Genomic DNA, 27,221 nt, shown 5'->3' with positions numbered 1-27,221 from the left:
AGAGTGACCCGCCACTCTGCACCAACTCCCCACGCCGACTCTCCCATGTTGTCGGGGTTTCGGGTCATCGCCGCCTGTTGTTGTTGTTGTTGTTGTTCGGCACGCCCCAGGTAACCCCGGGGTTGCTCCTTCAGAATTTGGTTCCCGACAAAGGTCGACCGGCGCATGCAGCGAAACGTCGGACGTCGCAACACGAAATGACATGGCCGCGGAAAAAAAAAACACCGACATTGCCCCCCCCCCCTCCCCAACTCTCGCCACGGCCTCTTGGTGCCAAGGGATGGCCATGGGAAGGAGGGGGGGGGGGGTCTGAGGGTGGGGGGCGCGGATGTCGGCCAGCCGTGGGCCATGCACAGTCGCGTTAAGACGGGAAAGTGGTGCGCGTGTCCGCGCTCGCCTGTGCGGGAGCGCTTGAACTCCGTGAGTTACACGTCGTGTCAAAGAATAAAGGCCTTGAGTTGTCATGTGTGACCGAGTGTGACTTTTCTTGTAGTTATCCCACGGGACCTTGTTTATGGCAGCGTGAATGTGTGAAAATTAAGACTAAGTGTTGTAGCCTGTCTGGTAATTAAACAGGAGTTGTGTGTAGATGTACAAACACCAAATAGAAACCTTCAGCAATTCATCAAGTGACTGCATAACGCACGCACAGTCCTTGTGGTGAACATTTTGGCATTCTCTGGTCTGACACTGGCGAGACGAGGCCATGAAGAAGGCTGCTGCTGTGTCTGGTGTAGGCCAATCAGGTTCATCGATAATGCCCATCGATTATAATCATAGAGCGTGTTGTGTTTGCATGTTCACCACAGTATTGGATTCCTTGCAATAAAAGGTTTCTATTTTGTGTTTAAACATCTTAAAACCTCCTGGTCTATTGCCAGAAAGAGTAAACACCTATTATTATTATGTTGTTGTTGTTGTTGTTGTTTTAAACATTGATTTTCAATCTAGTGAAGCCTCCAGCACGTGCATCATTCCGCTTTACATGCCAGGGCAGCGACAGCAGCAGCAGCAGCAGCACCAACGACAAACGCATTGCCAGGCGTGTTTACTTCTGGGGCAATTTACTCTCTCTCTCGAGTGTGGGAAAGCGTTACACACAAGCGTGGCTATGGATTCGTAATCATCCTGAGAATTGTCAAGCGATTAATAACAAAGTCGATGCTTCTCACCTAACGTGTGGTGCATTTTGTGTATACAACAACAACAACCCTCATTCGCCACTGCGGCGCTTGTGCCAGGCCATGTGCACGTTAAGGCCACGTGAAGTGTCGAACGCCCGCTAGTAGGTCACGGGACAGACCCAGGTGTCATGGGTCGACTGAGATGACTGGCCAATGCATCACCTGTGCCCCCTACTGTGCCAACTTTTCTGTATTTTAGACACCTGGCGCTCTGCTCGTTGTTGTGAGCGTCGCTCCGTTGTTGCTGGAGGGTGACTTCCTCTAACCGCCCAGTAGCGTCCTTCACGAGCCTCCTCCTCCACAGGGGCCGATCTTGACACCGCTGGTACCAGTCATCGGCAAATCCACTCAGCTCCACATCCTCCTGTACCACATCACTCCATCTCTTCTCTAGCCCGTTTAGCCCTCTCTTTCCGGACGAAGAAAAGCTGTTTAGGCATGCTGTGTGGCTGGGCGTGCGGGCTACACGACCCGGCCAACGCAGCCTTGCCTCCAGCCAGGGGGTCACGTTAAGTCGGCACGTTTGTATTGCAGCCTCGGTCTGGTGTCAGGTCGATGCCGGACCACGTGTCGGTTTTCTAGTCAAGTTTCTTTGTCAAATTCAATGGAGAGCAATCGTTTGTTCTTGGAGTCGTCGAACCAAGCCGATCCCTTCGCTCCATCTCCACGGTGCACGTCCTCTCTCTCTCTCCCTCTCTCTCGTGCGCGTTCCCTCCTTTAGCTGCCACTCTGTCGTCAGCTCGACCACCAGGCCACCATCATCTCGCTGCAGGCGGAGCGTCCTGGCCTTTTTGTGTTTCCTTTGTTGTCCCCCCCACCCCTCTCCGCAGCTCCGATTAGTGCGGTTGGCCACGTACGGTGTCAAAGGGCGCCACGGTGGCTAGGAGATGTTAACTACCTCGCCTGGTATGCAGGAGGTCGTGGGTTAGATTCCGACCCTGACGCCTGCTGCTGTAGATTTGGAGTTTGCGGTGTCTCTCTATCATCATCATAGTGGCTAGGAGATGTTAACTACCTCGCCTGGTATGCAGGAGGTCGTGGGTTAGATTCCGACCCTGACGCCTGCTGCTGTAGATTTGGAGTTTGCGGTGTCTCTCTCTCTCCAGGCGGTCGCGTGGGATTTTCTCCGGGTCCTCCCGGTTTCCCCCCTCTACATTTAGAGTATTTGGCTGCTATACATTTGCACATAAGCGACTTCATTGAGCTATCACTTGTGCTAGGTAGGTCGCATAGCTCAGTGGAGCCTGACCTGGTAAAATAAAAAAAGAACATAGTTTAGTTGAACCGGTGCAGGTGGCGCCGTGAGGCGTGGGCACACCGAGAAGAAGCCGTTCAGGGCACCCAAACGACTCGAGTCTGGCCCGCGTTCACCGCCACCAATCCAGACGTCCGCCACTGTTGAGTAAGGCCCGCATCAATTCTCTCGTTACGAGCCACGGCCTTTCTCCAAGACGTCGGCGAACCACGCATGGCCCTTTTCCCCCATTTTATCTCTGTCCGTGATGTTCCTTGGATTATAAATCAGATCAACATTCAAACGCTAATAAACGTATCAAGCCGATTAACATTTCAACAACAAATTCAATTCTCAACTCGATCTTGCCTGCATCTCTTTTCCCTCATCTCACCGCGACTTTATTTGCGTCTCCTATCTCATTACACACCATGCGTCCATCTCACTACACACCATGTGTGTATCTCACTCCACACCATGTGTCTATCTCACTCCACACCATGTGTCTATCTCACTCCACACCATGTGTCTATCTCACTACACACCATGTGTCTATCTCACTCCACACCATGTGTCTATCTCACTACACACCATGTGTGTATCTCACTACACACCATGTGTGTATCTCACTCCACACCATGTGTCTATCTCACTCCACACCATGTGTCTATCTCACTACACACCATGTGTCTATCTCACTCCACACCATGTGTCTATCTCACTACACACCATGTGTGTATCTCACTACACACCATGTGTCTATCTCACTCCACACCATGTGTCTATCTCACTACACACCATGTGTCTATCTCACTACACACCATGTGTCTATCTCACTACACACCATGTGTGTATCTCATCGAAATCTCTTCTGTCATCTCCCTAGGATTCTGTAAACTGAAAGGGGGGGGGGGTCATTCATTTATATTCTGCTTAGCCCCCCCCCCCCCCCCATTGGGCCAGCACCACCACTGACACAATATATATTACAAACTTCCACGTGTCCACGGATCATAGCAATCACACCAATACTCTTTATCTGTCCAGAAGGGCCACGCGGCGTTTCAGGATTACATTTTCCTGTAAGGTTCCTCGCCTGCATTTGAGATGTTTGACCGGTCCCACGTGAATGTGTTTGGCGTCGGGTTTTCATTACCTAAATGCATCAATTACACGTGTACAATTGTACACTTATTTAGCTAAGTGGCCGCGCATTGACACGCAAATCGCTTTTGCAATGCGACCCGGGGAGAGAGCGCAATTTTTTAAGATGTGCAAGGGAAAAGCGCAGGGAATAACATCACTCCTTCATGTCTCCCCGAAAGGAGGGGGGGGGGGAACGGTGGCGCAGCGCTTAGCGCACTGCGGCTGTTGACCCGGCTCACCCGAGTTCGAGTCAAGGTCGCAGCGAACGCCAGTGGCCTGAGACATCTGAACTGGTTGCGAGTCCTCCCTTCATCAACACACACTGGACCAGCGCAGTGAAGGATGCCGACAGAACCTCCACACTATGATTAATTTCAAAAAATGTCTCACGGAGTCTCAGGGCTGCTTTTAGCAGGGTCATGAATTGGGATGTTTGACCATCATCGCCCATGAGAGGAAACCACAGAACCCATGAAAGCCCACTCGGGCTGGCAGTGTCGCATACTCGATGGCTCCATCTCTGCATGAGACACCAACCCTGCCCGTCAAAGCTCAGGAGTGCGAGCGTACAACATCACCACTATCACCACCACCATCAACACTCCCACCACCACCACCACCACCACTCTCACCACCACCACCACCATAAACACTCCCACCACCACCACGACCATTCCCACCACCACTCCCACCACCACCACCACCACTCCCACCACCACTCCCACCACCACCACCACCACTCCCACCACCACTCCCACCACCACTCCCACCACCACTCCCACCACCACCATTACCACCACCACCACCATCACCACCATCATCACTCCCACCACCACCATCATCACCACTATCAACACTCCCACCACCACCACCACTCCCATCACCACCACCACCACTCCCATCACCAACACCACCACTCCCACCACCACCACCACCACTCCCACCACCACCATCATCACTCCCACCACCACCACCATCAACACTCCCACCACCACCACGACCACCACCACCATCATTCTCATCACCACCATTACGCGCCACTGCCACCACCAGCACGAGATTTCTCGCTATCGAGAGCAACAGCAGCAGCAGCAGCAGCTCAGAGGCGCGTTCCATCATCCCCTTTCATCGTTCCGTCAACGCGCGCTCCTAACGAGGCGCTCCCGTGACAAGCGCAGCGCGTCCCGCGAGGCGACCGCTCCGTTCCGCGCCGCGGTTCCTAACGGCCACCGGAGGTCATCGATCCGCGCGAATCGGGTCCCCGTCAAGAGCGGCCTCGCTCGATCGCCTCGCCGAACGGAACAGCGGCTATCGGACTGAGCATTCATTATATATGTGTATGACGTGGCGAAATAACAATCGAACCGTGCCACCGCCGCGCTCGTGAGGGCTGAACGCGACGACGGCTGCTGCCACATGCTCGGATCTCATGGGAGCCCGCTCGAGCGATGAGCCCGCAACGAAAGAGTGCGGGTGGCAAAAAGAGCACTCGGCTCTTGACAGCCAGGGGCGAAGCAACAACATATCTTGTACAGCCACGTAAAGCTATATATGTAAAGGTGTACATGTAAAGCTAAATATGTAAAGGTGTACATGTACACGGTTAGCACATTTCATTATCCGCAAGGACTTCAGCAGCCATTGGATCACAACGCAAGCAAAGCTTTGGGCCGATTTCAACATCGAACCGATGCTGGTGAAACTGTGAGATGTTTAGAGGTGAAAGACGCGCACCTCTTGCTGGACATGCACCCCCGGTGGCTCCGATGCGGGCCCACCGTCTTGCCATCCCCCATCAGTGAGCGGCGCACCCCGCAATGTAAGCGGCACGCCGGTTGCTGCCGTGCCACGTGGTTTTTGTTGTTGCTGCTGCTGTTGTTGTTGTGGTGGTGGTGGTCCGTAATCCGCGTGCCGCTCCGCATCACCGACACGGACGTTTCCGCTCCGCGCGCTGGTGCCAACTTTTATTTTGCAGGAAATTGAGCGCACCACGGGGGGATGTGGAGCGAAACGTCGGAGGACGCGTCGTGCCGAACGTCGCACGGCAATGACCCCCCGCCCCACCCCCCCCCCAAAAACAACAACAGCAAAACAACAACAACGCGTCGGGCAGCTCTGCGCGGGGGTGGAAGAACCGACGACAAAGCCACGCCGCGCGCGCCAGTGTTGTTCTGTTTTAGAGCAGTGGGTGTTAATCTGGGGTGCGAGACATGGGCAGATTTATTTAGGAGGCAAGACGTTGCCCGCGGCTCGAAAAAATAAATTATGCACGGGCACGGTAAGTACAACTACTTTTGATCAAACCTTTGTATGTATGAGATGCACGAATCGGCCCCGCCTGTGACACACACACACAGGTGATCAATACGTACTGCAGCTGGGCTTTCGCGACCCAATATTATCCGTAGTAACATTATTTTAAAAAATTGGGGTGGGGGGGGTTAGATGGCGATTCTGGCAAATTGCCTAAAGCTGGCTGTTGTTTCTAGATTTGAAGTTTTCGTGACTGCGAGGATCCATACTCTTGGATTCTTTCGGTAAAGTCACGTCGGTGATTACATTTTTTTTTTTCACCTGGTTGTTGTTGATGTAATCACCAGCGTGACTTCACAGTGCTCAAATTGTAAACGTCGTTGTGGGTTTACTCACGTAGCGACTCATCGGCACGTTTTGTTTTACGTGACAAACCTCACCGATCGGCTGTGTCGGGGTGGTGTGTGGGTTAACGACACATGCATCTTTACGCGATCTAACAAACAAAAAACCTTTATTAGAGACATGATGAATATTAGAGAGAGATAGATATGATGAATATTCGAGACATTCATTGGCGTGAGGGCCCAGCGGCGTTCGTCTGCGTCCGTCCCGCGACGTTGGCCTCGGCCCTCAAGGTCAGCGGCGTCCCCCGCACGCTCCTCACATGTCACGTGGGATGGGGTGGGGGGGCATCGCTCATCTCGTCCTGCAGCTGCGAGTCCGTGGTGGGGATATCGACATCACGACGGCGGGTGCCACTCTCAGCGAGAAGTCGCTCCGTGCGTGTGGCTTGGATGTTAACGACCCCAGCCAGTGTCTCGGGCCCGCGTGTCAGAGAGGCAATGTCGCTTCCACCGTCTCGATGGATTCACTTAATCGCCGGGTTGAAAGCGGGATAAAGACCGACTTGACCTTACATCATCAACAACAAGTCGCCACTCGCCACTAAGTGGCGGTAACTTCACCACGGCGCCCGTGCCAGGCCACAAAAAGCGCGGAAGGCTCCCTGCTGGCAAGGCAGCGTCCTTCACGAGCCTCCTCCACAGATGTCGATCTTGACACCACCGGTATCATCTAGCAGTGGATATTTTTTAAGCGCCGTGTACTATTATAGAAGCGTTAATAGGCCGAGCTGGCACCTTGACTGAGAACGGAACTCGCAAACCTTCTGATGGCGAGTTGAACACTTTGCTCGTGAGTTAGGCCCACAAGCTGTCACGATGACGTCGGGCCATTGTGACGTCATTCCGGCGACGCGCTCACAAAAACACTGCACGCGTGGCACGAGGAAGGCCACGTGGTGGTGCCATCGACGTCTCGAGACGACGACGACCCCCCCCCGCTCGTCCGCCCGCCGCAAATTCGTGGGAGGCGAGGACGATCAGACGCGAGGCGATGGGAAAAAAACCACCCGGCTTGCATGATCATCGCTCACGCGGCTGGCTACGAATGTAAAACAACAGGGGGTGCGCGGTGGGGGAGGGGGGGGCGAAAGTACAACAACAACACAAAAACACGCGACGGAATGAATGAGGATTGCAGAAGTTGTCGCCCCTCGTGTCGAACGCGTGCTGTGGGGACGCAGCATGCAAGACTGCGTGGCTGCGTGTGTGTGGAGGGGGGTTCGGCGATGAGAGGTTGTAAGCGCAGTTTGTTTATTCAGTTCCCCGGTGAGCTGCCTCGAACCACCCATCCATCCAATACCCCCCCCACCCCCCGCTGCAGTTGTTTTACAAAACAATGGGAACGTTTGAACAAATTAATAAAAAGCGAAGGAAAAGCGCACGCTGCAGCCGTTTGTGCCTTTTGTCATTTATTTCAATTCGGTCGCATTCTCCAGCGCACTTCACCGACTTGCCGCCGTTACAACGATTCCTCCACGGTACAGTGCGCAACAGTCCGGCTCGAAACAAGGTCTTTCATTGCGAATCTTTCTTTCTTTTATATCAAATAAATAACGAATAGAACCACGCGCGCGCGCACGCAACCGGCGAGCCACCTTCCCGCGCGACCGCGTGTCGCGTGCCACGCGTCGAGCGCCACGTGTGGCGTGTCATCTCGAACCAACTTCGTCACGGGCAGCCCCGATTCACGCTTTTGTGACGAAGCGGCGGAGGAAAAGGTTTAACGCCATCGTCATCACCACCACCACCACCAGCACCACCACATCGGCGAAGCTGCGCCGCTTACTGCTGTTGGTGGCGGGAGCACCCGTCCAGGGCACACGCTTTGGGCCACAAATAGGACGAGAATGAACGGCACGCCAACCACGCGTGAACTGGTTCACGTGCGCGTGCGTGTACAACACTTTTAGTTGGAGCGGCGGTAAGGTACACCGTGGTTATAGCGCGCTGCGCTAAGGGTCCGCGCGACCCGAGTTTCAATTCCCACCCACGGCCAAAACCGGTGATGGACATCTTGAACGGTCGTGGTCTCTCTCCGGGGGTCAACTCACCCTCACGGGAGTACCTGCTGCGATGTGCACGCGTCGCAACTGGGAAGACAAATGTGGCCGGGCGTGGTTCTGGCTTTTTGCGAGTGCTATGCTGCAGGCTTCCTGCTGGAGGAATGGCTTCCAGACAGCCCATCCCTCCATCCCTCTCGAACGCACTCTTCCTATACTCCGTCACACCGGTTGGGCGTCTTGGAGAAGACATGATTGCGAGTACCCACACTTCACCCCACCACACACGACCCTGTAGTGTTACCCATTTACACGGCTGGGTGGACAGCAGTGAGCCTGGGGTTGGAGGGGATGAAGTCCATTACTTCAAATGCCAGGCCGGGAGATCGAACCGGTACCCTCCGGAGTTCAGTGTGCTCACTCACTCACCACCACCACCATCGTCATCATCATTCTCATCCCGGCAGCAGAATCTTCGACAGCACTGCAAGTGGCCAGCAATGCGTGAGGGTGAGCGGGTGGGGGCAAGCGGGTGGGGGCGAGCGGGTGAGCGGGTGGGGATGAGCGGGTGAGGGTGAGCGAGTGAAGGTGAGCAGGTGGGGGTGAGCGGGTGGGGGTGAGCGGATGGGGGTGAGTGGTGAGGGCAAGCGGGTGGGGGTAAGCGGGTGAGCGGGTGGGGGGTGAGCGGGTGGGAGTGAGCGGGTGAGCGGGTGGGGGTGAGCGGGTGGGGGTAAGCGGGTGGGGGTAAGCGGGGTGAGCGGGTGAGGGTGAGCGGGTGAGGGTGAGCGTGTGGGGGTGAGCGGGTGGAGGTGAGCGGGTGGGGGCGAGCGGGTGAGCGGGTGAGGGTGAGCGGGTGAGGGTGAGCGTGTGGGGGTGAGCGGGTGGAGGTGAGCGGGTGTGCACAATGTACTTGACTGTACGTCTGTGTTGTGGGTTTACTGGGTATAAAACAACGTGTGTTTGTGCGTACAACACCATAGCTGTAATGTATTTTACAATGTATACATTGTGTGTATGTGTGAATGTGCTTTTTGTGTGTGCCCGTGTAAGAATATATAATGTACAAACAAAAACGTAACCGAACATGTGCTGGATATTATTTTTCTTTCTGTAAGAAAACCTAACGGAGGAGAGGAGCCTTATTCCAAACCCACTGCTCACTGGGCGATGCTTTAAAAAATAAAATATATATTTGTTCTATGTTTGGCGTTAAATTAAAACTTACGCTTTTTCCCAAACGCTATTTTTTTTAGAAAGTGCTACAATTATTTTTTTTACCAAACGGCCACTTTTAGGAAGAAGAAAAAAATTCGACGCTCCCAGCCACTATGTACAAAAAGTAGCACAGGTATCATTGGCCCAGTACTTTTCACAATGAGAGCACTGACAACAACAACAACACCACGTGTGAAACAGGGCCCTCTTTTTGAATGGGAAGATATCTCAAAAATCAACCTCGTATTAATCAATGGGGGGTTTCCACAACCAAGGTACTTGTTTTTGTTTTACAAGAACCACAACGGCAACAGACAAAGATCCCCCATATAGCTTTAACAGACTGTAGGGGCAAGTGCTGTTAGCGAGCACCTATGAACCGACACACACACGTTTGCTGGCCAGGTATCTGCCCGCATGTGGCATTTGTTGCAAGGCTGCGAGATTGGCCCTGCTCTTTGAAGGGGCACAAACGCAGCTAAAACTCCACCGCTTGTTCAAGACAACGCTGTCGGTTGGGTAGTCCCTGGTCTGGTTGGGGGTCACGTGGTCTGGTTGGGGAGCCGCTGTGGGAGTCTCCGAGCGCTGGTCAGCACATTGCTCCCAGCAACACTCGAGATGACGACCGACAGGGCCCCACTTCGCCTGGCGTGGTTGCCACTGGGCTGCCCGGGGGTGCACATGCCACTAAGGGTGGGGGCGCAAGTGGGTGGTGGTGGTGGTGGTGGTGGGGTCAAGACGAGGGTGAGGGGGGGGCAGGAGACGCAGCTTCGGCGGTAACGGCTCAATTCACGCGACCTTGGTACCGCTGAACATCTCTCGGGCGGAGCGGCGAGGGACGGAGGCACGGCCGTGTGGGGTGAGGCCCCGGGGTTAAACCTCGACCCGCAGCTGCGCGTCATCAGAGTTCGTGAAATGCGACGCGCGCACCGGATTAAGCGCAGCTTTGGCAAACGTTCGCAGACGACGTTCGCAGCCGACAAGATCAAAGGAAGCCCCGTCACGGAGACGAGGGCCTGCGGGCTCCAGTTTGGCAAAAATCTCAAATTACCAATATGAGCGGGCGGGCGGGTAGCAGCGCAGCGATAGGCCGTGGGCAATTTGGCGGACGGAGCCTCTCCCTCTCTCTGTCGTGAGCGTGGCTCTGACCTAGATTGGGAACGGAGCGATCTGTAACCGCGCAGGATTGCTGGTCTCGCACGTCGGACTGGCAGAGGCAACTTGAGGAGGCTCTCGTGTGTGTCTGCACACCGCCCCTTCATGGCGCGGGGGTGTTTCAATTAAGGGATTCAGATGTATGGTGATGACGCTTCATAAATAATAAATGTGAGCATGGGGGGAAAGGGGGGAGAAGCCACCAGCTAATGTATTTCCTAGAAATGCCCGCGGGGAAACTTACTGAACCATGTCCTTAAAGATATTTTTTCAATTGGGATGAAATACTGGGAGTGGCACATAAAAAATAAATATAGTGTACTACTCTGTACGTGGCGGTTGTACTGACGTGCAGTTCTCCCGTGTTACCGGGAAGTGCCGAAACGTCGGACATCGTTCTTAAACAACGCGCGGTACGACCCCGAAAACGGCCGCGCCGTTCCTCTTTCTCACCGTAATGATTCTCGTTGTAAACGATCACAATGTGATTTGCGGTCATCCTTCTCTAAGATTCAAAATGTACTTTTTTTTTAAACAAACAAAAACGTACATTTGTTAAAACTCCTAAAAGGTGTCCATATCTTCATCACGGACTTGCACCACTAGGTGGGGATGCCCTTCGTGAAATTTAAATCATCCACAATCGTGTAAAAACTTGTCGAGTAAAAGGCGGAACTAAATTCTTCATCGACTCACTTAGTTACCGATGACCGTCCCAGATAAAATACTTCATAGTTTTCACAAGCTCGTCCAAAAAAAAATATATGAAAGTCTTATCGTCATGAATACGAGAACAATTTCAATCTTGCTGGCCTTCAGTCTCTTCAGTAACAATTACCGTCTAGCTTTGTCCTTGGGCTGCGAGAGAGAGCGAGCGAGAGAGAGAGCGAGCGAGAGAGCGAGCGAGCGAGAGAGAGCGAGACAGAGTGTAAGAGAGGAGCGAGCGAACGTTACCACAGAAGTGCATGCATAGCGTCGCATGTAATTGCACAGCAGCTGACTTTAATGAGCCAGGAAGGCACACGGCTTGCTTAATGACTCATCTAACTAAAAGGGCCCCCTCTCAGCACGCCATGTCATGATCACCCGAGTGCTCAGAGCTGTTTGCTTGGACACATTCCAGCTTCCTCGGTTGGGTTTGATAAAAAAAGAAAATCTTCCTCCGCGTTTGCGCAGCGCACGACCGCTGTAACCTCACGGCCGCGTGCGAGCGGTGAGCGGACGCCCTGGCGTGCTCCCACCCGGACACGCTGTGACGGCGGACCAATGCCACGGGCGGAAAAGGTCGGCGATTTTAAGGCTTCGACTTCAGAGTCACGTGACAACGATCACAGATGGAGGAATATCTAAAGGAGACTTAAACAAAAAAATTACAACTACCGAGATTCGTGGGAGGCCTTTGCCGAGGCCCGGTGCTCTCTAACACTCACTGGGTCTAACGGTAGCCGGAGTTTGTAGGGCACGGTGCCGTGTCGTGCCGTGCGCGCCTCAACTCTGAGGGCCGCTCCGTGGAGCCTGGCACGGGGCGAGGGGGGCAGTGGGGGGGGGGGGGCTCGGGGTCGCCAGTGATGCCGGGTCACCGCTGGGTCACCGCTGGTTCACGTGCGTGCGACGGTGAGGAGGGACGACGGCGCGTGCCGAAGAGGAGGCGGCGTTTCCGTTTGCCCGCTTGGCGGGGCGGACGCGCCGCACTGCGGACGTTCGTGTCCCTCTCTTCACAACTCAGAGCAGCGCACGAAGCCGGCACTATTTGCAGTCCGCGCCCCCCTCCCCTACCCCCGACGGGGCCCTCGATAAGGACGATCCATAACGCTGCTTGCGCACATCTGCGTGCGTGTTTCTCGACAACGATTCGCTGAGATGATTGCGACAATGATGAATTTGCTCACGGCCCCCCGAACGCGCGCGTTGTGCACATGACGAGCGAACGCGACGATACTGACGGAGGGATCTCGAGCGCTAGCCCACGCCGGCTGCCTCCGTGTGCTTCAAAATCGCAACCGGAAACCACGCAAAAACGTAACGGGGTTTGACTCGGGACCGGGTCGGCCGTTGAAACGAGGTGCAACGAACGAAGCGAAAACTTGGGACGCGCCGTCAGGAGCGCGGTGATAGACGGCAGGCCCCTGCTGCCGCGCACCAGCGCTCGGGCTCGCTAATTCGCGAGCGACGGCCGCCGCGGCAACCACGAGCGATCGGAACCTGCGGCGGCGCCGCCCCCCCGACTACGGAATAAAATTTTAATTTGCTTAGCGAGCAACTCGCTGCCTTTCCATCGAGCGTACGATCATTCTCGAGAAGACAGTCTATAAATTGCACAGATTACATTGCCGCTTAATTAAAAACAGCATTTCAATGGAATTGAATTAGCCGATAATCGCTTTAGCCTGCGCCGCGCTCGATCCAGTGACACGTGCTTGCCGCGCGCGCGGCGGTGCCTGCTTCTGCATTTTGCTCGACGCGACCGATGGGGACGCGTCCCCGACACGTCCCCTGGTCTGCGTACCGGCTGCGGCCGTCAAGGCCGGCGACGAGTCCACCCATGCACGAGCGCTCGGGTCCCGCGGGCCAGCTGCGGGTAAGAGCGCCGTGCGTCCCGGGCGAGCGCTTGCCAACCGCGCCAGACCGAGACCTTTAACTCCTCGACGAGGCCGGGGGCTGACCCGTGTCGGTCGGACCGATGCACGCCGTCGCTTGTCCAGACGCGAGCCATCTCGAGAGAGTCCTTGGTCTCCGGGGCGCGAGGAGTTGCGAGAGTTAAAGCGCCGCTCTTAGCTCACGTCGCCAAACTCCGCAGGGTCCCGCGACGATCCTGCAAGTCCCACGGCCTGGAGCTGTGGTGAAGCACGACGGACCGCCAGGGCGCTCCGCCACAGTGGAGCGGACGCACGGCGCGAGCGTCGGCCGGGGGGGAAGGGGAGGGGAACGCTCCACGAGAGACGCACGGTGACAACGTCGGTGGTATCGGTGATGGCGATAAAACAGAGAGTACGTGCAACTCCACGTGATCCGAGATCGCGGTGGCAGCAGGCGTGCGAGACGGCAGCTGAGAGCCGTGGTTTTGCGGACGCGCCTCGGGGCAAGAGGGTCTGGCGCAGCACGGCGCAGCAATCAAGCATCCTTGCCAATCTTCCAAAGTCACTTTAAAAAAAATTACAAAATTAACAACGGGAGGAAAGAATCCTGTTCACGTTAAGTGCTTCTCATTGAGTTGCTTCCTTCCTGGTTTTTTTTTGGTTTTCTTTTTATGATCATTAATATCAACATTATTACTGGCTTGGGTAAATTGACACAATTTTGCTAGTGCACTGAACGTTATGGACAATAAGGTTTTCTTCGCCAGTGGCAGCGGTGGCTGGATAGGGGCGGGGGAACCAGTCAGACGGCCATCGGCGCTGTGCGGGCCTCTCTCCCGTATCCACCGCCGCCACCACGCGGCCACACCGCCCCCCGTCGAGCCGCAACGGTCCCACGTCCGTGCGGCCCAACGCCGTCTAGTCCCCCACGTCGGTGTCACGGTCGCCGATGAGCCAGAGCAGGTGGAAGCTGAGCGCCAGCAGCCCCGTGCCCAGGAGGTCGCCCACGGCCGTGAGGTAGGGGATGGAGAAGTTGTCCGGGTCGAGGCCCCGCCGCCACATCCAGTGCACCATCCAGTCGGCCAGGTACAGCAGCAGCACCACCTGCGGGGGACGGCGGTGGCGCGCGAAACGCCACGCCGTTCCGTGGCCGTCATTTGAAGTTTGGGACGACGTCGCCCGCCGGCCGCGCGCGTAACGGGTCGCGCTAAGGCGCCGAAATGTTAAAAGCAGAATTACGCGACCCCCACACCGTCACTCGTAAAAAAAATGTTGTCCCCGACTCGCTCGGGACCGAGCCGTGGGCGGACAACGCGGGCACCCGACAGAGGGCGAGGGCAGCGCCGTCGCGCACAGCGAGGCCTCGCGGGACGACGCCCAAGCGCAAGCTGCTCTCACGGTGGGGAGATGCTTTCGCCGCGCTGTCGGCGTGCGGGTGAATGTGGGCGCGAGATTAAGGGACGCATTTACCGCGTGAAAAGGTCAGATTTGCGCACATCTGCCGAGAATGACATTTACACAGTGCACGAAGACTGCACTAATTTGTGCAGCCTTTGTCCGGGCTGATGTGTGACGGTCAGATCTGCAACATTGCACTGTTTATTTTATCTGAGCATGGAGATAAATACAAAGCTAAAGGTGCCCCGTGTAGCCTACACAGTGCTGGTAGCGAGCACCTAACGAGGGAGTGGTGTGTTAAGCACCGTACTTAGCCGCCTTTGTCTCCCAAGTGATGATGTTTACACAGCACACTGGGCATTAATTTAAGGCTGAGCTGACCTAGAGGAAGCCCCGAATGGGTTCGGACATCCGCCACTGTTGTTTATCTTGAGTAAGAATCAGACTCAAGTCACCAGGTTCGTAGCGCAGTACCGCTAACCACTACACTACCACTCGCGGAGACAAACACGCACACGCACGCACGTCTGGAAGAGCGGAATCGGATTAACTGCACTCGCGCGTGCGTGCACACGGAGCCGCATTGATTTCCGCAGCGAGATCATGTCGAACCAGCGCTGCGGAATTAAGGTATAAGTTAGACGGATTGTTTGCGCGGGTGCGCGAGAATGAGCGTGGCGGCGTCGACGATTCGCTTATCGTGACAGGCGAATACGTCAAGCAAGGTGTTGACCGGGAAAACTGGGAGGAGGAGGAGACTTGTCTGGGGTAAGGGCATTGGGAATAACAATAATAGTACTACTAATAAAAAATAAACTAGGCAGGCAAATGCCAACGCTTACTCGGCACTTTCAGATGCCGTGAGCATGAGAAAAGCCTGCGCGCATAAGCTGACATCATTTAGTCTGTTATTTCTGTTGAGCTTATTTCTGTTTAGGTTATTCAGAAAAACTGATTTTGTGCGAGTGATGTTCTTTTTCTTTTCTCCGGGGTCTGTAAAAATTGTAAAAAAAAAAAAACAATTGCAAGGGTAACTTGAAAAAAAATTCCCTGTGTGATGAACGTTCACGAGTTGACTTGAAAGGGCAGACAGGGACACAGAAGAGAAATGTATTTAGCATGCCGGCTGTGCGGTCAGGTGGTGGTGATAGTGGGTGCAGTGGTTACCGCACCCTGCTACAGACCTGGTGACAAAGAGCTCGAATCCCAACCCATTTCTCACGTCAGTTACGAGTGATATCTGAACTGTTGAACTTGTTCCTGGGCTCCAACCCCTCACCTCATCACCATCCCACACTGACCAGCGAGGTGAAGCATGGTCAGACGACCCCAATGGCCGACAGTGTGCGGAGCGCCTTTAATCCAGTACCGAATTGACACGCGGCTATAAAACACAATTACAATACATTATAATGTTGGTTGCGGCGAAGGAACACAAGTAGGGAAATATCTTCACCAGTGTTCTTAATTAAAAAAAAAACCCTGCCTCAGAACCACAGAATATACACAATGTGCCAACAATTCAGACCAAGGTCCTTCTTCAGAAACGGAGAACATGTGTTTACAAGTGCACGCCACGTGCGCTGATTGGACATGCCCGCAAGAAGCGCAAGCCATTGCGCGCATGCAGATGTTACAACAAACTGCACGCCCTTAGAAGCGCACACGCAAGACAAAGATCCCCCGTGTAGCCTTAACACTGTTGGGGCAAGAGCTGTTAGCGAGCAGCACCTATGAAGGCCAGCACGCCTTACTGCCTTTGTCTCCCCAGTGGTGTTTACACATCGCACCAGGTACTCATTTGAGGTTGAGTCGACCTAGGGGAGGCCCAGGACCGGTTCAGATACTCGTCACTGGTGTTGACCGTGAGCGGGAATCGAACTCGGGTCGCCGGGTTCACAGCGCAGAGCGCTAACCACTACCGCACACACATGCACACACGCGCACACACGCGCACACACGCGCACACACGCGCACACACGCGCACACACGCGCACACACGCGCACACACGCACGCACACACGTGCACACACGCACACACACATGCGCACAAGCACCGCGTACCCTTAAGAGTATTAAAACTACTTAGGCGTCATGCATAATTATTAGTTTTAACGACACTCGCTATAGCGTGTGGGGGAGTGGAGATGAGGGGGGGGGGGTGATAGCAGCTCCGTGCCCTGCGTGCTGCAATTTAACTTTTATTTTTTTCACAAGATCAAACGACGGCCAAGGGCACATCAACATTTCCTGAGCCCCTTTTTTCTTTTTAATTTGTTTTGAAATTACTCTCCAGAGGGCACGCGCGCCCGGGCCGGAGAGAAGTTGATGGTGGGAGACAGATCACAGGCAGAGAGACGCCTCGACGGGCGTGCGGGAACGACAGTAATTGCGGACGCGCCGGGCCTCGCTCTCCGAGCGGATGAGTGTCACGGTGAGAAATTCTGGAAGCGGGGAAAAGGAAAAAAAAAATTATATAACTAAAACTAAACTACAAATGGATCGGAGCTTCGGGCGGATGGGCCGTTTGACGTTTCAATCAAGCTCCGGATAAAAGGGGGTCGTGGCGTTTCCCGACGCCGTCAACGGCACCTGAAACATTGCGGTCGCTTACTTCCTTTTGCAACGTTCTGCAGCTGTTGGGAAGTCAATCGGTGTGACCTCAAAGGTCCAATCCGCCTCTCATAATTTCCCACGTCTGCCGAGGTCTTTTCCCTTGTTTACACGGTGAAGATGTTCTTCAAGGTCACTCTTACGCAGTCCCATCATCACCGTCATCATAAGGCTTCGGAGGTCCTTCATCTTCACTTTCGTCATATATATTACATCCCCACCCTTGACGACGACCTTCGGGGTGCCACTCCAATACCTCTCACCAATCGCAATCTCCTCCACCTTCAATTACGCAAGACAGCTATAGAGATAGACGACCTTTATTTAAACCGGGTGAGAGGGCCGCCGAGACTAAAAGCCTCTTTTTCAAGGCAGAACCTTCGAGATTTAACCACTCATGGTCCGTGTGAAAGAAAAAAAAATGCACACGGATCCATCGCTTGATTGATGTCCTCCATTAAACCAGGTGAGAGCCCATTGACTTTCATTATCTACTTGGTGGCGGAGACGTCGGCATCTGGGAGAACGGAGCCGTTGCGCATATCAACTTGTGGAACGACGCGGCCCGGGGCTCTTCAATTCACGTCGATTCTCGCGCCCGCAAGTTGCACGCGTCGTCAAATCACCGCGTGTCAGAATCGATTATTGCCAATGCGTACGAGAGTCGTAGCTTTCATCCCAAAAACAGATTGTAGTCGCGCTACAGGGGCAAGCAAATGCATATATCAATAACCCAATTACAGAATCTACGACTAACTATTTACCAGGTGAGGCCCTACCGAGCTATTACAGCTGTTTTACAGAAGCGACCTGGCCACAAATGATAGCATGACGAAGTGGCTTATCACGCGGAAAATTGTAGCAGCAGCCAAATACTCCGAACGTACACATCGATTCGAAATGTGCAGGAAAAACCGAATCAAACCGCTCCTGTTATCCCACGGCGACCGACTCAATCGGTCTATGGGGCTGAACCGAATTAATTGGGGACAACTTAGCTTCGAGTCGATTTGACCTTTGTAGGATTCCGAGAGCCGCGATTCCGGCAGGCGAGTGTCAGATTCCCGTGAAACGATAACGTCACGGGGATTGGGGGGGGGGGGTTGGGGGCGGGTGGGGGGCGGGAGGGGACCTTTATGGCAGCAGCTTTTTGCAGCAGACGGCACGATTTGTTAACCTCCCCGCAGAGATTCGCCGGAGCAGCTGCTGTGAGAACGGAGGGCCCCCCGCTCTCCGCAACAAGCCGGCCCGGGCGGCGAGCGCCCCCGACCGCGAGGCGAGTAATGGGATTCATTAATCCCACCGCGAACCCAGGGAGCGCCTCATCGAGATAGGGCCATCCACCTCGTGACAATGGGCGCGGCGCAACCGTTTCGGGGACCTTTCGCCGCGCATGATAAACTGGAGAGAGCGCCCCGTGAGAAGATACGCCGCCGCAAAGGCGAGCGCTGGCAGATTGCGGGGTTTGGAACTCGGCGCCACTGAAAAAGGCAATAGATAAAAAAAATGTAATGTCTACCTTTCTAGTTTTATGCCAAGTTTATCCCGATTGCGCTATCCTTTGTCACGTCACGAGATGAAGAATCCGTTCGGTTTCGCTCACAGAGCAGTGCGACGTTTTGAAGTTGAAGAATGGCACGCGGAAGTGGGTATCGCAGAGCTACCGCCAAGATCCCTCCACGTGACCTTTGGCCCACACACTGAGGTGCAGAAATGTCACGCCCTACCCGGCTACAGAGAGTAATGTTTCGTCGCATGCCAAACTGTTTTTTTAACTCTCAGACTGGGAATTTTGCCAAATTAAGTGCTGAACCAAATCTAATGTGATGGCTTTTTTTTATGACGAGCAGTCACCAGTGCCCGAGATGAGAACATCCATCTGACTGCCGCTTGACAACCCGGTTTAATCACAGGCGACTGCCTGGTTTGGAACCCAGGACGTCAGCGGTGCCAGCGCAGCGCTCTCACTTCTGAGCCACCCGGCCACCTCACCAAAGGCAACTCCTCCGCCGCGTCGCGCACTGCCGTTATATTTTCTCTGCTCCTTCCCCCGCCTCCCCTTCAACGAGCCCCTCTTGCGGCGTGTACTGAGCCGCCATTGTATACGCATGCTTTGAAACGCTCAACTGTATTGCACCGTAGATGCTTTCACAATGAGACGCACAAAGTGTTTGCGGCAACACTGACGCAGCAACAAGATAAACAATTCAGCTGTAAAGCACAGAGGAGATCGTACCGAGGACCTAGTTCCGTCGGGGAGTAAGCTCCACCTCGGGTTTTGCATTTGCAGGCATCACAAGCCGGTGATTGAAAGCAGATGCAATGTTTAATGCACTGCTGGGTGCTGCCTGGGCTGGGACCAGAACTGTTCTCACCGAAGGAAACTGCGTGGATTTCTCCGCCTGCAAAAACCCGAGGCGGGCGGAGCTCACTGGCCGACCTGAACTCGAGCCACGGCGCGCCACCGGCATCGACTCCCGTCCCGCGCATGTACTCACGCACACGTGCTCGCACACACACGCACACACACCCACGCACACACGCGCACACACACGCACACATGCTCGCACTCGCACACACACATGCTCGCACACACGGACGCGCACACACGCACGCGCACACATGCTCGCACTCGCACACACTCGCACACACGCACGTACACACACACGCACACACACACACACACAATCGCCCCACGCTCTGCGCACCTGCAGCAGCGCCGCCATCAGGTAGAAGACGATGAAGATGGCGGTGAGCGTCGTGTGTCCACCCTGCATGAAGTTGATGGTGTAGAGGAAGACGAGGTGGCCCGGCACCACGAGCAGGAAGAGAACGCGCGCCGACCGCGAGTTCACCACTGGGGGGGGGTCATAGGAGGGGTCGTGAAAGGTCAGGGGTCACAGGTCAGGGGTCGTCGCAAGGGCAATGCTGAATGCTGCTACCACTGCTGCCATTCGTGGTTCAAAACAGCCCAATGGCAATGACTGGAGCACAAAGTCAATCAATCATTCATTGAGTAATTCATGACACCGAGTTGAAAGGTTGCGGCGGCTTAGGCAGCCCTTCACCCAGCAGCAGACTGATCAAGGCCGATGATGATAATTATGACGACTTAAAATGTCTTTCAGGTGAAACGTGTGATAATCCATTGCACTGTTGCACGTTGTGAAATTGCGCTGGAATCCCATTAATCGTTTTCAAGCATCAATGACCGACTGAATGAATCTAAACAGCCCCCCCCCCCCACCCACCCCCAGCTTGCCGCTATATTCCTCGGCCGCGTGTCCTGGGCTGTGCGACGCGAGTTTGAAGTTTCGTCGATGACAACGGGAATATAAAAATGAGGGTCACGCGCGACATCACTGCGCCCAAGTAATGTCACCGCGACTCCCACCCCTGTGCGTTTCGACACGTCAATTCGGGGAAGTTATTAGAGCGCGATAAAGGAACCTGTCACTTTTCACATTCGCGTCCTTTTACTCATTGCACAGCCCGTGTGACACTCAGCCGAGAAAAGAAAAAAAAACACCAACTTAAAAAAAGGGCAGGAAAAGTTTGTATACAGTATACAAAACACAAACATCCCCAGTGTAGCCTTTCAAGAACCGTTGGGCAAGTGCTGATAGTGAGCACCTATTAAGGGTCGGCATGGAACACTTGAAGCCCTGCGGCCAGCACCATGCCCAGCTGCCTTTTGTTTCCCCCATTGACGATGTTTACACATTGCACCGCCGAGTGAAGGCCCAGGGCCGGTTTCAACAATCGGCACCCACGTTCGCCGTGGCCGGGAATTTCTCTCAAGCCGCCGTGTTCGTAGCGCAGCGCACTAACCACGACAGGAAAACTTTCTCACGGTACAAAGACAAAGATTCCCCCCCGTAGAGCTGTTGGTGAGCGCCTATGAAGTCCGGCACGGCACACGAAGGCGGTGGGTGGCCACCACCATTTTACCACGCCCGGGACCGGTTCGGAGATCGCTCGCCACTGATGTTAAGACGCGGTCAGGAATTGAAGTCGTGTCGCTGGGTTCGCCGCATACGGAGCGAACCGCTACGGGAAAACTGCATCGCAGATGTTATCAATCAGATGTTGATTACCCAGCGATATCAGTTGTACTGGAATCAATCACACCCGATGTGAAATGATGGGATGCCAACGTAAGTACAACCTTATTTCACTGGACTTAATTTGTGAAGAGTTAATGTGTTTTTTATTTTGTTCCCGTAAAATCCTTTGCTTGTTGTTCAGCTCTCTGTTGCCACAGAAGCATTGAAACTTACAAGCATTCTCACACCTGGCCCTGAATGGAACACACTTAACCGAATTGTTATTTTACAGCACGGTTAAAGTTGTAGATCGCGGGTGCCAAAAGCGTTAAAGTTGATATTCATCGGCGTCGACTCGCTCAAAATTGCACTGCCATCCGATTGCACCCAGAGTGAGCATAATACGCATTTCAATATTTAATGCGAAAATAAAACAAAACAATTCCCGGCCCCACCACAAACGTACACGGTGATGGAAACACAAACCGTCCCACCGTCTCGACGTGGAAATTATAATAATAATAATAAAAAAATGTGCACACGATGACACCAAAACTAAAAAAGAAATCAAGAGCAGTTAAGTCAAACCTGCACGGGTTATCAATCGTGCGTGCCACTGCGCCCACAACCTGCAGGGATTTACAAGCGGGCGAGCGGGCTGGCGAGTATTTCACTCGATTGATTATAAAGTAGTAAACGTTCGTCACGCGTTACAGTGAGCGCACCGGCCGTGCCGGCGCCAGCTAAAGGCGGTCAGAGGAACACAACACGTCGTTCCTGTAACTAACGTTCTCCTTCCGGGCCCACGGAAGACGCGATTGGCTGTTAAACGCCCTCTTTTTTTCATCACCATTATCATCATCGCGCACGCGCTTAAAAATCAATACGCGTTGCGTACGCGTTCCTGCCCAAACAATGTAATAAATCCGCGGCACAATTAAGAGAACGGCGGAGCCAAGAAAAGCGTTTAATGTCTTTGTGGTGCCCGCACAGCAGACGCACGCTTATATATTACACAAATCGCGGGGTCGCTATTTGTGTCCAACAGCGATGAATTATTACGCGAGAGTCGAACCTGTCATCGAGATTGCCATTTAACGGTTCCCCCGAGATGAAGGCGGAGGGAATTATTGTGCGATGGACGTCACGTTTGTAACCCAGAGGCACTCGTTTATAATATGCGGTCGCCGCTTGTTTTTCGAACACCTCCATTATAAAACGTGGGCCCACCATTTGGAATCAATTCCAGGCTGCGGGAAACAGATTTAAGATGTTGCACGTGTTCTCATCTTAGCAGCTGGAGACCAATTACACATGCACAGAGACTACGTTTGCCCAAGGCGGGCCACAGGTAAATTGGCCTACCTTGCGGTGCGATTGTGCACGCGAGATTACAAATGATCGCGTGACCTTTGAACCAATCAGACTGGAATAAGAATACCAAGGCAAGGAAACCATTTCTATAAGGTCCCCAGTTGTCTGTTGAGCCTCTTTCACACCGTACGTAGCCAACCGTGCTCATTGGAGGTGCGAGGCTGTGCCCATCTCCCCCGTTTAAAGTGGTGCCAATTCTACACTCCTATGGCAGGGACATGTCGATCCAAAAGACAACCCCACTATTGACTTCCCCACAAAGTGGTAGTTATTTAATCGACCCTGGACGGATGATGGGCTGAGTCAACCCGCGACCAGGGCTTGAACTCGGAACCTTCCGATTACGAGCCACTCCCCTCACCACTGAGGCACCCCGGATGATTCCTCTTTCGTGCGTTGTTGTTGTTGTCGTTGTTGACAAACGTGTTGAATATTTGCCATCTGTGCTTGTGCACCACTGCTAAGCCCTGCACCGCCACCGCACGTCTGAATGTGCACAAAGTGCCGTGTGCGATCGTACATATATCTAGCGCGTGTCAACGCCTACTGTATGAATTTTTTTACTGCTTTCGCATTCGATAACGGCAATTTATGATGCAATGGATTTTCTGACGGAACCTTTTTCCCCAACCGCCCCCCGTCCCAGTTCCCTCCCCTCCAAGCCGCCCTCCCACCCCCCCAATTTTCACATTACAGGTTTTACATGGGGTGTGGCTGTGGGGGCGAGGAGCCTACAACGTGAACGCGCGGCATCCCTGACACCTCCTCTCGTTCACCACGCGCGCCACAATCTCCCGTAACGCCCCGGCGCCTCGTTCATCATCGTAATGAACAAACCTCTTCGGCCGCCAATCCTTTCAGCATTAATATATCAAAAGGCTCGTGGAAAATTCCACGTGCACAGAGGGCCGTCAATAATATTCCATCTCTCAAGCCTCGCCGCACGCCCGCCACCCCCCCCCCACCCCCGCTTTGAGAAAGAGGAGAGAAAAAAAATCTAAATAAGAAAATCCCGCCATTGTGTTGTAAATTAGCGTTCAGCACAAACGCACGGCGACCCAATTGCTTTAACCCCGTTGCGTCTTCCGCGTCGTTCGTCGGCGCCGTTCGTTTCGTCCGCCCGGGAAATCGCTGGATCCCGATGTCGCCTGCTCCCGATCGGGCCGCGTCAGCCGCGGTGTGGTGCGTCGGCGACGTGACGGACGGACGTGACGGAAGGGTGTGACGGTGGCCGTGCCCGTCTCGGACAAGCGGCGTTAGAGATCAAGAGGGCGTTGCGGCGACATCAGCGGCGTCGGCGGCAGCGCGCAGGCACAGTCACGACGCATCTCGGCGCTGCCAAAACCCAGTCGTCATCTTAAATAATGAGTCGCGAGCCAAACTCAACGGCCACCCACGGCCCACCAGTGACGACAGCTGCTCAACGTTTCCTGCACGGAATATATGCGTCCGCGTTCCCCCCAACAGCCCCCCCCCCCAACCCCCGCAACACCCACCCTCTGGGACAAATTTCCACATCAGCGGTGCATGTAAATTCCAATTTGTGTGTGGTCTAATGTGAGCTATGCGCTTTTCCGGCACTCCGATTTTAATTTAAAATTCACGGCTGGGCAAGTCAGATGCAAAGGTGCGTGTGCAGAGGCGCGTTTACCTTTTCTCCAATTCGTTTAGAACCGCCAGCAGCTCATTAATTAAGGCTTAGCTTTGGACTGGAGGTGATGCGTTTTTCATTTTCATGGCCCTGTTATTATTGCGCGCCTGACCGCAGCTTAGACACAGTACATCAGGCAAGGGGTTGTTCATTGTGTTTCAGCCCTCGCGTGCTTCAAGGTCCGCGAGTATAATAATAATAATAAAAATAGCGGCAACGAGAATCCGTCACGGGATCGGCTAAAATTGCAGACCTCTGGGTACAATTATTTTGTGACGGGCACGTTTGTAAGCGTGTTTTTTTTTAGTGGTGTTGGGTAAGATTGCCGGTGTCTGTCAGTACGCTGAGGTGTCATTCCCCTGGTGTGAGTCGACTGATATGTCAGCTTGCTGGCGTGCCATCGGACTGGTGCGTCAGCCCGCTGGCGCGTCAGCCCGCCGGTGTGTCAGCTCACTGACGTGGGAGCTCACTGGTGTTGTCAGTTGACCAGTGTGTGTGTGTGTGTGCCCAATTGTGTGTGCATGCGCAATTGCGTCGGCTCACTGGTTTTCTATTCCGCCGGTGTGTCAGCTCACTGCAACGTCAGCTCAGTGTCAGCCCACTATTGTGTGTCGTATGCACGTTGCACTTCTTTCGCACCATACGTAGCCAACCGTGCTAAAGGGAGGCGCGGCGAGCGGAAGTGCAGTAGCTAACGCACAGCGCTGCGGAGCCGGCAACACAAGTTCGATTCCCGCTCATGGCCAATATCGGTGGCGAATATTGTAATCGGTCCTGGGCCTTCCCTAGGTCTACTCAACGTTAAATGAGTACCTGTTGCGGTGTGTAGACATCACCACTGGGCAGTCGGAGGTGGCCGGACGTGCCACGCCGCACCCCTCGTGTGCCGTGTTTGCCTCCGTAGGTGCTACTCGCTCACGGCACTTGCCCCAACAGTCTGTTAAAGGCTATACGGGGGATCTTTGTCTGTGTGCTCACACCAGATTCCACCGCACGGCTCCCCAGGCTTCAGGAGCTGCCAGAGCCATCACTGGGAGCAATCTTGCGCCGCAAACGAGGCCAACGCCACAGCTTATCTGTCCATTTCGCGCCCGATCGATACCAACTGGCCCCCCATCACTCAGGGCCTCCCAGCCACGGGATGAGTGCTTTTTCTGTCATCATAGAAATCGTTATTAGTCAAAAATAATAAAACATCTCACGGCTCCCTTGTCAATCCACTGCTGGATGCAGGCCATCCCCAGGCCATGTCGGTTGTGTAGATTGCCTGACCATACTTCACCATCCTGGCGATTCTGGGCTGGTAAAGGGTGGTGGGGAGGTGGGGGAGGGAGGGGCCACGGACGGATTTCCCTGCACTGTCCTCTTCTGACCACCACGCGGAGCCCGCTGTTGGCTACGGCAAGCACGATCGAGGCTTACCCACCCCTGCTGAGCTTCTCAGGTGTGTTCTGGGTTATGTCCTCAAAGGCTGACATAATATGCCGAAGGAAGAAAAAAAAAACTTCATGAGTCTCCACCCAAAACTGTGGATTTCTCGAATGCAAGAGAGGCCCTGGAAGCACGGGGGATCACTGGGGAGTACGGGGGAGTCGGGGGACACGGGGTCTCAAGGGGACATGGGGGACTCGGGGGACACGGGGGACGCGACTGAAGCGCAAGGCGGCAGGACACTCACAGAGGACACTGGCGACAGGCGGAGGCGGAGCAAGGGCCCCCACAGACCCTTCTGGTCCCCCACGTACCTCCGCTGCAGAATGTGCGGCAGGGCGTGGGGCACGTGGACTTGACCTCGTCCGGCAGGATACCGGGGAGGCTGCGCAGGTGCAGGTAGGTGGAGATGCGGCTCGCCTGCACGGCGACCAGGTTCCCGCCCACACCTGCCGGGTGCGGGACAGACAGACAGACGGCGAGAGAGAGACGGGGCACTGAGCGGAGTCGACCGCCACCCTCCGCCGTGCGTGGGCCAGAGAGGGTCACCGGAACGGAACTCAGGCGTAGCTCGGTGATATCCGCTTCCGTGGGCCATTCTCCGACATGAAGGGTTGCGTATCGGAGGTGGAGGCTCCGCGTCGTGCCGCCGTGACGCTGCCCATGGCGCAATCCGAGTCGGTAGGACAAAAAAAACCAGTCCCGCTCAGCCCCAAGAGAGAAGGCAGGCCGGTCCCTGCTCACCGTTGATGACGGGCGTGAACACGGCCATCCCCGCGAAGTTGGGGTCAGACACGGTGCGGTCGAGGATCAGGCCCCCGATGCTGTGGACCGGACATTCAGGGAGGGGTGGGAAAAGCGGTGAGCAACGCGGCAATTGGCGGTTGGAACTCGCCCGGCCGTGCGACACGCTGACAGCACGGGTTGATAAAGGGGAGCCGATTCGAGGGTAATTTCACCGACGCTTCTACACTGGCAAGACGTCTTGGCGCGAGTACCCACACTTTACCCCACCGCACGCGGCCTGCTCATCGACAGGCTGCGGCGCAGACGTTGCCTATCCTATTAACTGCCGCCCCCGGGAGGCGAACGAATTCCGATTAGGGATTTTTAAACATTTAATTGGTTCTCCGGCCGTGATTGAGCGGCAGAGTGAGTCCATATGTTCCTTTCCATCGCAGATGGGGCCGGAGCTGGGTTTTGGGTGGGAAGGGCATTCTGGAAAGTGGCAGTTTGCGCGCGCGTGTGAAGTTCACCCCGTGACCACGCCAACGCGGCACAACAGACGCGGGCGCTCGGTATCCGCGTTAACGATGGAGATCAATTCAAGAGAACGAAGTGCAATGCACGTTGCCGCTCCCAATTATTTTTTGCAGAAAGCAATTATTTTTGTTAAAAGCCCTATGGAAAGTAAAACAGATCAGACGGAAGTCACTTTTAAAAAAGGTGGCTCATCTCGAGCTGCACATCATAAGGAACAGCACACGTGGCACAGCTTTGAGAATAAATGCTGGGGAAAAGTGAGAGGGTTATGAACA

At 54.5% G+C, this 27,221-nt stretch overlaps 1 protein-coding gene across 4 annotated transcripts in view; it reads right to left on the bottom strand.

The window, feature by feature from the left end:
- Window positions 1-7,616: 7,616 nt before the first annotated feature.
- Window positions 7,617-27,221, bottom strand: part of SLC41A2 (solute carrier family 41 member 2) — a 60,958-nt gene continuing 41,353 nt past the window's right edge. For all 4 annotated transcript variants that reach the window (XM_078861048.1, XM_078861051.1, XM_078861050.1 and 1 more), the window contains exons 9-12: window positions 26,428-26,507; window positions 25,998-26,132; window positions 19,890-20,038; window positions 7,617-14,274 (exon numbers count right to left, since the gene is read on the bottom strand). In XM_078861048.1, the coding sequence (XP_078717174.1) occupies window positions 14,089-14,274; window positions 19,890-20,038; window positions 25,998-26,132; window positions 26,428-26,507 (550 nt within the window). In that variant the 3' untranslated portion in view covers window positions 7,617-14,088. The remainder of the gene's footprint in view (window positions 14,275-19,889; window positions 20,039-25,997; window positions 26,133-26,427; window positions 26,508-27,221) is intronic.

The sequence above is a fragment of the Lampetra fluviatilis genome, chromosome 11, assembly GCF_964198595.1.
Source record: "Lampetra fluviatilis chromosome 11, kcLamFluv1.1, whole genome shotgun sequence".
In the NCBI taxonomy this organism is placed as follows: domain Eukaryota; kingdom Metazoa; phylum Chordata; class Hyperoartia; order Petromyzontiformes; family Petromyzontidae; genus Lampetra; species Lampetra fluviatilis.
This window is presented reverse-complemented; position numbering and strand designations above follow the sequence as displayed.